Raw genomic sequence first — 12,223 nt, 5'->3', positions numbered from 1 at the left:
TGACCTACTCAATCTGCTTCGTGTTGTTCATGTGCACATGTCTTTAGGACTGACCATTTGGTATTTGAAAAGCAATTACTGGGTGCATTCCCCAAAAACAACTAACCATCTTTCTTTCTCAGTGGCCATTAGCTTCCTGTAACTCTTTATCTAGGGATAGGGCCCCAAGAGATTTATCCCTTTCTATGGAGCATGTCTGTTATTGTTGTTATAGTTCAAGTCCTGTATAGGCAATCATGATTATGCATCACGGGTATAACTTCCCTGGCTTTTCTTTTCAACCCGCTTTTCTTGATGCTCCCTGAGCCTAAGGTGCGGAAGTTGTGTTGTAGTTGTGTTTATTGATTCTGGGAAACCGATGATGAGTTTTTCTTTGTATTTTGGCCAGTTGTGGCACTCCTTATTGACCTTTGTCTGCTACAGGAGGAAGCTCCTTTGATGAGGGGTAAGAAATACACTAATCACTGGCAATAATGTAACAATTTCCAATCCAGTTAGGAATTGTTTTGGTTGGCTAAAGTGGTGTTGTAAGGTTCTCCTTAAAATCCATGACATCACTAGCCCTTGGAAGTTGGGAAAGTTTCCCTTCTGTTGAGCAGCCCTAAGACCAATTAGAGAGCTGTTGGCTACACAAAGGTATAAGTCAAACCACTGCACTTGGTGATATCATGTCATGCTGGCCATCGCTGTGGTTCATGGGTGTTAAAGCTGGGTAGGACTATTGATTACTTCCCTCCCACAGCAGTTTGCATATACCTTCAGTACGATGAAATCTAGCCCTCAGGGAGAGACTTGTTGGTTAGATCCATCATGAACCCTTGAATCCTGGATCTGAAGTGCATGGTGTCTTTGTCAATAGGGACTCATGTTCAACCGTTGGGAGCCAACCAGACAACAGCAATAGCCTAGATCGTTTTGGTAATCAGTTAATCCCATTACCCTTCACATTGTTTGTATCCTGATATTCCCCTATCAATAAATCCCCCAACCTCTGGTTATTTATTTTCCTAATTTCTGGTGTTTCTCTAGGTTGTATACTCACATTTGAAGATTTGGAGCTAGGACTAAATTATGAGAGAGAACACTCAGTATTCCTTGACATAGAATACTAGACTCAGTATAATATTTTCTAGTTACACCTATTTCAAATACCTTTATATGCCTTCCATATATGCATTCATAATTTTCATGTTCGAGTATCATTCAGAGAGAAAGATTCAGTCATAATTTTCACCAAGACAAAGAAAATCAAATGATGATGCACAAAACAGATAAAATCCTGATACTGAGAAAGAATTTCTATGTATTCTTTCTAGATATTAATAGTCACCCTGTGAATTATAGTCTTGAATAGATCACAGATGGGGACAATGCTCAGTGTCCATGTGCTGTTATCTTGTCTGCTGATTGTTCCCTTTGGCATCGCTACCATCTTGCTTCTCTCATTTGGGGCAATTATATGGAAGAAGAGGAGGAAAAGGAAGAAGAGGAGGAGAAGGAAGAAGGGAAGGAAGAGGAGGAGGAGGAGATGAAGATACAACTTGCCTTTTAAGTTCACAAAATTAGTCACTCCCTGCTTTCTGTTGGGTTTGTTTGTGTAAGCACATCTTTATCACCATATAAGGATTTGTTCCCTATCAGAGCTTCTTTTGAGATCCCAAACCAAAGATTCCTGTCCCTGAAGAGATGCTCCTTTCTTCAGAGACAGTTTTCTTAGTTTAATCAGACATGCTCAAGTTGTGCCCCTTATTTACAGCTTCTTTAATTTTGAAAAATGTTGCATTTTCATATCTTTATTAGAGCTTGGTTTAGGTTATATCTATTAAACAGTTCTTTTGTTGTTAATATCTGTACTTTAAAACTGGTTTGGATATGAAATGTATTTTTATGATGCAAAATTTATAGCAGAAATTGGTATAAAAGCTATTTCTTAGCATATTACTTCACTCATTGCAAACCATTTCTAAAATAAGAGTCCAAGAGCAGTAAAATGAATTTTGTGATTTATTAGTCATAGATTCATTACAATATTGACTTATATAATTAGAAATAGTTCCAATCACAAATAAATCATAGCATTTAAAATGCAAGTAGTAAATTGTACTGAAATTTGTATATATTCTGTAAGACTTAAAACTAAATGCTCATGTTCATCTAACAAAACACAGATTTAAAACATATTTTAAAACATAACTATGCCATATATTTGTTTTTTTAAGTACTAACCCTGTTAGGTTTATTCATAAATAACCCAAAACAATGAAGTTGGGTGGGTAAAGTTCTGAGGGTAGAGAGAGAGTTGATCTAGGAAAAGTTGGGGGTGTTGGTAAATATAAAAAAAATACATTGTATAAAATTTTCAGATAGTTAATATAATATTATTAGACAGAAGTTTAAAATATAATGAAAAATCAACGTTAGATTAAAATTCTCATGTGAATTTAGGTTCAAGATAGTTGTATCCATAAGATGACAGGTTTTGTTCATATGGATACAAGACTGCTGTATCCATATTTGATCTTTTAGACCATAGATTATTCCAAAGTCTCATTTATATACCTGGAAAAAGGAAACAATCAGTAACCCTAAATGCCAGTGATACGAACCCAGCTACAAACATATGACAAAATGTGCAACAAAGTGCAAACAAAGAAGGTTATGGTTATAACCCAAAGGGAGAAGTATCCATGGTTTGAAAGCTTTTGCACCATATAAATGTGCTCATCACATTCAGAAATAGAAAGAGCGTCTGTTTGTCACTTTATCTTGTGAAATTTTGGCTGGTTTGCTGGAGAGACAAGATCAAGCCATAAAAGTCAGAACATGCACTCAAGTAATGAAATTTCAAATTTCTTAAACATCAACAAAATTATATTCTCTATATAGCTCAAATAAATATTAGAAATTTCAAGATACAATGGCAAAAATGTGATATTCCCTCTGATGCCACCTTTCATAATATAAATCTAAACAAGTTAACAATGGGGTGTAATTTCTATAAGCCAAGCTGAAACCCAGTTGCTTTGCAATGCTCAGAAGCTGTGCTACATATGTGGAGGTTCTTTGTGCACCAGGTGCACTGTGATGAGTTTGGGCACTTATTCATGGCATGTGTCACACCATACAACACTTAAACAATGCAACATAAATACCTGTTAGCTAATTTTATTTTTCTGTTTATTTGACTTTCAAAATAATTGCATTGCTTACTCAATTTGTAGTAGAACAACATACAATCAATTCTAATTTTAAGTTTGCTATTTTGAAATAAGATTGATGTTACCCACCGGGGATGTGGATACCAGAATGTAAAAGGCACACCTTTGAAAATAAAGCTTTCATAAGTTCGATTGCTGCATGAATTATGAAACCACTACAGTGGATACAAGTGCCTTCATGGATAGTAAAATTGATTAGCAATAAACGTTATAGCACAGATTCTTTGATTTCATGATCAAAGTAAAGTAGAGAACAAAGGATAAAAAACCAAAGGAAGATCTTTGTTACAAAGATTGTAGACAGTACACATTTCAGATATGTATTCTATGAAGTGACTGCTGAAGAACATGTGAGAGAGATAGAGCAATGGATTATACGCAGGCAAAACAGGTGCATGCCTACGACACATGCTTAGTTCTGAGAAGAACGAGGTGGAAAGGAAACAAACTTGTGTGAACCAGTCTTTAATCTAGAAAGGGATGAATCCTTGGTGTTAGTATTTGCATTCAAGTTATGCAGTGTTTGAAAATCAATATGTCTCTAGTGGTAGATAGAAATGATTCTTCATCAGGAGAAATTAACACCCAAAACTGGCTTATGGTACAGGATATTGTGAACAGAGAAGAATCTGTGATGCTAAGTATATGTTGCTCATAGTCATCATTTTCTTGCTTTGATTGTGTATTAGTTTCATCCTATAAGTCTGCATCACTTATCAAAACTAAAGGGAAGAATAGACAAGGATGACATCACGGACCAACACTGATGGAACCCTCACTCCACTCCACATGTTAGGGATTACCTAGTCTAGCTTCTTTATTCTAGAGTCAAAAAAAAAAAAAGTAAGCCCTCACACAAATGAAATAGCTTTCTCAAGGTTAACCTGTGCACAAGTCTAGGCCTCAGGACATATGTCACTGTGCCTTGTCCAACATGGATCCTAAACATTCTGTAGAGATTTTAAGGGGATTGCTGAATGGAGGATGAGCAAGGATAAGGAAATGTTAATGGTAAGCTAGACCACACCTCCAGTAACAGAGTTGTCAGACTCTGTAGTTTAATAAACCTTGCCTTTAAAGAAAAAAAAAAGGTTGCTGGGTGTGGTGGCGCACACCTTTAATCCCAGCACTCGGGAGGCAAAGGCAGGTGGATCACTGTGAGTTCGAGGCCAGCCTGGTCTACAAAGTGAGTCTCGGACTGCCAAGGCTACACAGAGAAACCTTGTCTCAAAAAAATAAAACAAAAAGAAAGAAAAAGGTTAAAGTCCCTGGAAAAAGTTTGAGTCATACTACTCAAAGAAACAGTGCCAGGTGCCAATAGAGATTAATACGCCATATTGGATATTAAGGTAGCTGTAGTTATTTTCATTGCTATAATTTGTCACTGGTATTGCTTCTTGGTGAGTTTAGCATTGTTTAAGAGACACTTTGACAATATCACCATGGGACACTTAATTACTCATTCTTCCATGGACATAATGTTACTCACACTGACACTGTGTCCTTAGTAGCACCGATGGGCAGACCCTACAATCTGTGAACATTCAGTAGCAAATATGTGAAACTGAACCAGGACTCATTCTGAAAGAAGTTTTTAGAAATAAAGACACACAGAGGAGTAATAGAAGCAACATTTATACAATGTAGCCAAAAATGCTGTGCTGTTAAACTGGCCATCATTAGAAAAGTGTATTTTTTTATCTACAAAAACTATATAGGTAGTTAGCAAACATATTTCCAGGCATCAGACAGAAGAGAGAGAGCCGACTGCAGGTATGAGCATGTAAACAAGTCGAAGAAGAGCAGTTACCAAAGAGGATGGCTTATTTACAACCATACCCAACAGACCTAAGTATGAAACCAAAAGGACCACTGGCAGTGGCAGGAGGCAGGCAAAAGCTGCTGTGTTCTGGGTCATCAAGTCCATGTGCAAGACGTCTGTATAAAAAGAGGTCCTGGCAGTACTCTATGAGAGAAGAGGGGTCACTAAGGCTGTTTGGGGACCCAGGTAAACTTCCAGCCTCCCTCTTCATCTCGACGCACAAAGGCTTGTCCATGGTGGAAAGAGTGAGTTTTCACATTGCAGTGAGGACTCAGAGATGTGGAAAAGGCCACCTCTGTCTTGTTGGGTGACACATCTGCAGTGTGGTAAGGGACAGTTTGCACCCCTGTTGGAGGATTAGAAAGCCTAGGGACACAGTGACAGTCTTGCTGGTGAATGGCAGTGGTATGTGTGGCATGTGTTCTCTCACCTCCGTAATCAAGGTGTAGGTCTCTGGGGACATTTGCGTAGGCAACTGCGTCATGTAGAAACTGGGAGGATGTACCGGGGACTGTTCTGGGATGCGAGGCGATGGCACTGTAGTTAGCTGGTAGGGTGTCGTCAATGGTGTTGAAGTCTTTCAAGCCAAGGGTTTGAAGAACCCAGGGGTCCACACAGGGCCCAGGCTGTTCATCACAGTTAGAAAACTCTGTGGAGAGGTTTCTCTTGGCAGTCTTGTACTGGGGGATCTCAGCAGAAGGGTGTCTGTGTTCTTCGGGTTTCCTCTTCTCCTTTCTGAGTCTTCCACACACTTTGGAAAACTCATCTGATGATAGCAACTTCTGGAAAACAATATTTGAAAACTATATTTCCTTTGGGTCTTTACTATTCACCCAGTTGCTTAGGAAATATGTCTAAGTGTCCTATGCATTATCGCACAAGTGAAATTAATCAGCGAACTAGTGTTTGTTGAGAAGATATCCTTAATAAGTTACTAGTTTGATTCACACTCTTTACTCAGTTTTTAAAAGTTGAAGAAACCAAATGAAGTTTGTAAGATTTCAACTAAGACAAGTAAAAGCTGATGCCAATAGCAGCTGTCATTTTTCAATCTTGTTTATAAGTAAATAAAATAGGACCATCGCATATAAACCATTGATTGTGTACCTTTCTCACTAGATGCAGATGCTATTAAACTCATTAATAAATAAGATAATACATAGATATAAGAGCAAATGGCTGAGTTCTGCTTAGCCTAGATTTGAATATTACTCATCTAAATCTAGACAGAACCTCTAATTTAAACACTACTCACTCCCATATGATGTTATATTATTCTAAATTTAGAAATATATCAAGAGATTTAAAAATACCTAATTAATATCACATAATGATTTAATAAAATACTTTCTATAGATTGATAACTAATGCTAGGATTCCATTACTAGCATCTGTAAAGCAATATGTGTCTTAGTCAAAGCTAATTGGATTGTAAATGAATCAAGCTGAAAGAATCTACTCTAAAGTCAAAGTCAGGTGGTAGCATCAAAGTTAGATAAAAGTCAAAACTTATCTAGAAATAAGATGAACAAAAAGGTTACAGATGAACTATTTATCCTTATGTTAAAGCAGTTCACATAAAACTGCAAGGAAAATCTGAATAAAGATGGGATGGTTGCATAGTCCTTAATCACCAGTGGAGATGCTTGGAGTCCAAGTATATTCATAGCATTTCAGCTTTTTCAGATACAGCTATCTCCTCTCTGTCTCTGTCTCCATCTCTGTCTCTGTCTCTGGTATCTGTCTCTGTCTCTGTCTCTGTCTCTGCCTCTGTCTCTCTCTCTCTCTCTCTCTGTCTCTCTCTCTCTGTCTCTCTGTCTCTCTCTCTCTCTCTCTCTCTCTCTCTCTCTCTCTCTCTCTCTCTCTCTCTCTCTCTCTCTGTCCCTCCATCCCTCCTTCCCTCTGTGTGTGTGTGTGTGTGTGTGTGTGTGTATGTATGTGTGTGTGCTCGCACGTGTCCCTTGTGTATAAGCCTAGAAGTTGAGTTGTGTGTCTTCCTCCCTCACTCTCTACCTTATATTTTGAGGTAAGGTCTCTCACAGGTCTTCCTAGGCTAGATCTGCTTTGCTGTAATCTACTAGGATCACAGATACGTGCTTCAGTGCCTGAATTTTAACGTGAGCACTTCGTGGTCCAAACTCAGTTCTTCAATGCATAGAAAGCCTTTTACTTCCTTAGTCATCTTGACACCTCCCAGAGAGATTTTTACCAAGGACCTAGGCCCATCTATTTACAAGTTAAGATAGCAAAGGCCCTGTGGGTGTTGAATAGAAATGGCCCCTGCATCTCATGTGTTTGAATGCTTGGCCCATGGGGAGTGGAACCATTGGGAGTTATGGCTTTATTTTGTAGTAGATGTGGCCTTGTTGGAAAAAGTGAGGTCTCAGATGCTCAAGCTAGGCCTAGTGTGGCAGTCTCTTCCTCCTGCCTGGGATCCAGATGTAGGATTCTCAGCTACCTTTCCAGCATCATGTCTGCCCATGTGCTGTCATGTTTCCCACTGTGATGACAATGAACTAAATCTCTGAACTCTAAGCCAGACTCAATTAAATGCTTTCCTTTATAAGAGTTGCCATGGTCATTGTGCCTCTCTCCAGTAAAAATAATACCCCAAGACAAGGCCGAGGGAAGAGCTTTAGCCAACAACTATTACATAATTAGAACTAAGGGTATTTGTTACACTAGATTTCAACTCTAATATTCCACTCCTTATTGACATCATTAGTCTTATCAATTCTTCTGATTCACTTTCATCCTTAAACAAAATCCCTTTGTCATGTCTAGCTAAGATCCAAAGCTAGAAAGTTCTGGGAAATTATGTCTAAAAATCCTGTTAAAGTCATATATTTCCTGAAGGATAAGGAAGGTCTACTAAGTCCCGCGAAGACATCTTGTTCAGTAAACTTCATACATTCAGTCATGGGGTATTACGTAGCAGTTTCCCCTGTCAACTCACTGCCTTGACCTTGTAGAACAGATAATTACATACCTTGGCCTTTTCTTCCAGACATTTAACCAAAGTAGAATTCAGGTATTGTCTGAGGTGATTATTTTCTTCGTGTAGCCTAGCGAGTTCTTCCTCCTTCTGCACTAGAGTGTCCTGGAGCTGCAGGAAGCATACAATGGTGAAGGCTGCTCCCCTGTATTGGTTTTGTAACCTAATAATAACACCTCACTCCCCAAACCTCTTGAACTTGATTATTCTTGTTTGTTTTATGAACAGAATTTCAAAGAGCCCTAGTCCTCTGAGTCCTAAATTAAATCTACACTCCCTACCACAGATTGTTCAATTTTGTGCACTGCATATTCCATTCATTACAAAGTATTTAAAGAGATCAGGTGACGCTCCAAATTGTAACCACAGGGAGTCAGGTGGGTATGAAGGCAAGGGAGCCACAAGGAACTGTTTAAACACAGGACGGATGGTGAGAAGGCTTGGCAGAGCTCCTTCCTCGCACATTTATGAGCATCGAGATAAGATGTGACGGGGTTTCCCTCAGCTTCAGACTAGTCTGCCTGTGTGTCCAATAAGTAAAACTGCTCTTTGGGAACAATCACAAATGAAACCTGGAAAGGGAAGTTGTAGGCCTAATTTTTCAATCAATTACACTTTATTATGAACTTATTAAATGAGCCTACCTCCCTAACAACCTGACCATTTGATAAGAAAATTGGGCGTACAGGAAGTGATCTTTGGGAAACTCTTATCAACATCCGTCCTCTCAAAGATGACCTATGTGCATTGTTTAAAACATTACTGTATCATCCTTTGTTCTGTGCAGCAGCCCTCAGAGAAGGGCTGCAGAAATATTCCACAGAGAAGGAAAAAAGAAATTAGTGAACTGAGAGTTCAATCATGGATTTTCTTGGAGCCTCTGTTTCTGTGAGTTTGTTCGTCTAACTTTTGGTCTCTTTGGACACACAATTACTGTTGTGTGTCACAAAAAACACTGAATCACTGTGAATTTTTAAAAGATTCAAGATATAAAACCAATAGAGCAAGATGAAATAAAGGGAGACTCGGGGGGGAGAATGGACTTTCTGGAACTTGGCTGGTCTCCGCGCTCTCACTCCCTCTCCATACCTGCTTATTTCTGTAGAGCTGAGATGAGAGCTGAGCCTCTTCCCATGAACACGAGTCCAGGACAGGAAAATGTAAGTCACAGGATGAGTCTATGTGAAAATACAAAGCAAATAAATAAACATATTTACAATCGTGTGATTAAAAACTCAACAAACTTCTAAAGCTTAATAGCTTTAATTACTTTTTTTTTTTTTACAAAGGAAAATAATTTTTTAAGGATTTCAGAAGAAGGAAATAGGCAAGCATTTACATACTGTCTACAAATGTGGCTAAAGAGATGCACTCCAAAAAGGTCTGAGCAGCTCCTGGGATGTGCATGGACTTTTTTTCTGGGTAAGTAAATAAAGGCTATCTCGTCTGCACCAGCTCTTCCTAGCAATATTTGCTGATCCTGCCTGTCCACTCGGCACAATACTGCAATTCCACTACCGCTTTCTAGTGTACATTATATTTTCTGATGCTCAGCGTGTGATAGCATTATGTTTGGTGCCGCAGTCAAATCCTGTGATGCTCTATTTCCCCCTCTCTCTGCCTACTTGTGAAATCTGAAGGGCAGAGTTTGCATAGAATTTTATTTCAAGGCATGATAACATTTCCCAGCAGTTATTTATTTGTTTTTTATTTATTTTTTATTTATTATTTGTTTAAGCTAGACATTAAAACAGGGACCTTGTTCATGCTGGAGAAGTGTTCCGAGGCTGAGCCAAACCTCCAATCCTCATCGAGATTTCACTATTGAATCACACCTGGTCAATTTCAACTATTTCTATCTATATGCTTTAATGTTTTTCAAAGAGATTCTTGGTTTTCCTTTTTCATATTTTACAGCAAGCTATGCCCATCGATCAAAAACTGTATCTGCATGTTAGTGTACTGTAGACTTCACTCCCTGAACCCTGGGTTTCATTTCTCTCTCTTGAGCAGCTGGACAGAAAATGTTGTTGAAACATTTAGGATTAAATGAAAATAATAAGCAAGAAAATAAAAACAAAAACCAAGTTTACATCTGGAGACACTCCATTTATGAAACTGCTTATAGTAAAAACACAAGACTGATTAACTTCCTCCATGACATATGTGTTCCATGCAATTTTTGTTTTGCTTCAGCATCTTTTCATAAATACGCCGATCTCCAAAATACCTTGGGGCAGGAAGAATGCAGAGGTATTTACTTCTGTAGGGCTTGAGAGTATTCCAGAAACCAAGCATTAACACAGAAATCCCTCTAATAAGTGTAAGAATATTCATTAAGCTCCACTCCAATGTTAGTGGTGAGTATAAGTTCCATCAATGTTGGAGCTCTCTCTAGAGTTGAAGTGTGTGTGTGTGTGTGTGTGTGTGTGTGTGTGTGTGTGTGTGTAAGGTGAACAGTGGTTCCCATGTCCGAAATACAGGTCACAGAATCTGTGCTATGAAATAAACATTGTAACTCATTCTTGGTTTTTCTCTCAACTTTGCAGGATTCTCACCAAATTACAAAATAAACCCCCTACCTGATGCTTTGACTCCAAAAGCGTGCTACCAGGATGCTGTTTATGAAACTTTGTTACAGACCCAAAGTTACTCCTTGAGTTGGAATTTTTCAAGAATTACAAAATGAAGGAAATGCCACAAATTATCTAAAGGAGAAGTTTCATTTTTACTAGTTGATGGACACAGAACAACAGGTTTTATGCTATAAAACCCAGGAGTCTTAAGGGCTCTCTTAAATTCTCTATACTACCTCCTTTTCTTTAGAGGTTCAGTCATTGATGCTTACAGTCTCAGGGGGGCTGTGAGGAGATCCCATCTATCAGGAAAGCCGAAGAGGTGAACTTACCCAGTGCTTGTGCTGCTTGCTGGGGCTCTGCGTTGTCCAGGAGACCAGCAGCCCAGAAAGAGACCCAAGTCTCCTTGGAAACGTCAACACTAGATTCTGACGTCGTAGTGGAATACGGGCAATCATAGCTCTGGCCTCCTACAGAATACTGATCTTGGCAAGGCAGAATGGTGTTCTGTGAAATTCAGTATGACCAGCGGGTGGGAGATGCCATGGAGAGTGGGAGGAACAGAGAGAAATTGTATGTGGTGAGACAGATAAACAATGGACATGATAATTACAGGTCTAGATTCATATTTGGATGGTGTGATTATAATTACTACAAAAGTCTTTTCACCATAGTATTGGATGGACCAAGTTGGAAAACATCAGAGGAATATTTCCTATTGAAGTGCCTAGCTCAACTGGTAGGCTACCCAGAAATGAAAAAGAATGAAGTCTTATGATTCAAACATGTAAGAACTTTGTTTGTTTGTTTCTCTGCAGTGAATATCTTGGTTGTATTTCTAATAACCTCGAAAGACAAAGATCCCAGACTAAAAGGGCTCAGTGAACAATTCTACATGGCTCCGTCTCAGGTAACTTCCTAATAATCTGGGAGTCGGAATCAGGTTTTGCCTTATATCTGAACATATATATATATATATATACACACACAGAGGTGATAACAGACATTTTGTCCCCAACTCCAGTCACTGGGGCATCACATCAGGCCAGATAAACAGTCAAAAGTGGAGAGTAAAGGCAGCGGGCTCCAGCTCCCTCCGTCATAAAGCTCAGTGTCCTTTCCAAGCTACGTTGCCTCCAGTGGTCACCTGGCATGCTTTCTCCAGCGTTCTGATTCAGTGAATACTTTCCTGCCGCACCCCACTCACTCCTCAGACCTCAAACATGGTCTTTCCAAATGTCTCTGCAGTTGTCCAAAAGCCTGTTCTTAATTATGTGTCAATGTTTAATCGGGTCAAACACACCCCCTCTATCAGAGGCCAGGTTTGAGCAAACTTTTTGACCACTACAAGGCTGTTGCTGCCTTGAAGAGTTTCCTTGGACATAATACAAGTAAAGAAAACAGAAGAGAAGGCAAAAAGGAGAGAGAAGAAAGAGGAGAGAGGAGGAGGAGGAGGAAGAACAGGAGGAGGATAATATGAAAAGAACTGATTTATTATCATTGAATCACCTGGGTAGCACTTGGCCCCTGCAGCTGGTGAGTGAAAGTTTGGAGTACAGCTTGGGCAGTGCTGCCCAAGGGAAAACCAGCCAAAAGTATATCAGGTGCTATT

At 39.1% G+C, this 12,223-nt stretch overlaps 1 protein-coding gene across 1 annotated transcript; it reads right to left on the bottom strand.

The window, feature by feature from the left end:
• Positions 1-2,016: 2,016 nt before the first annotated feature.
• Positions 2,017-11,121, bottom strand: GMNC (geminin coiled-coil domain containing; the record flags this gene model as incomplete). Its single annotated transcript, XM_084800332.1, has 4 exons — positions 2,017-5,822; positions 8,030-8,146; positions 9,125-9,213; positions 10,944-11,121. Coding segments are annotated over 4 exons (1,002 nt in total), but the record flags the coding sequence as incomplete, so codon positions are not given.
• Positions 11,122-12,223: the final 1,102 nt, after the last annotated feature.

The sequence above is a fragment of the Acomys minous genome, assembly GCF_964271855.1.
Source record: "Acomys minous genome assembly, chromosome: 11".
Taxonomy (NCBI): Eukaryota; Metazoa; Chordata; class Mammalia; order Rodentia; family Muridae; genus Acomys; species Acomys minous.
This window is presented reverse-complemented; position numbering and strand designations above follow the sequence as displayed.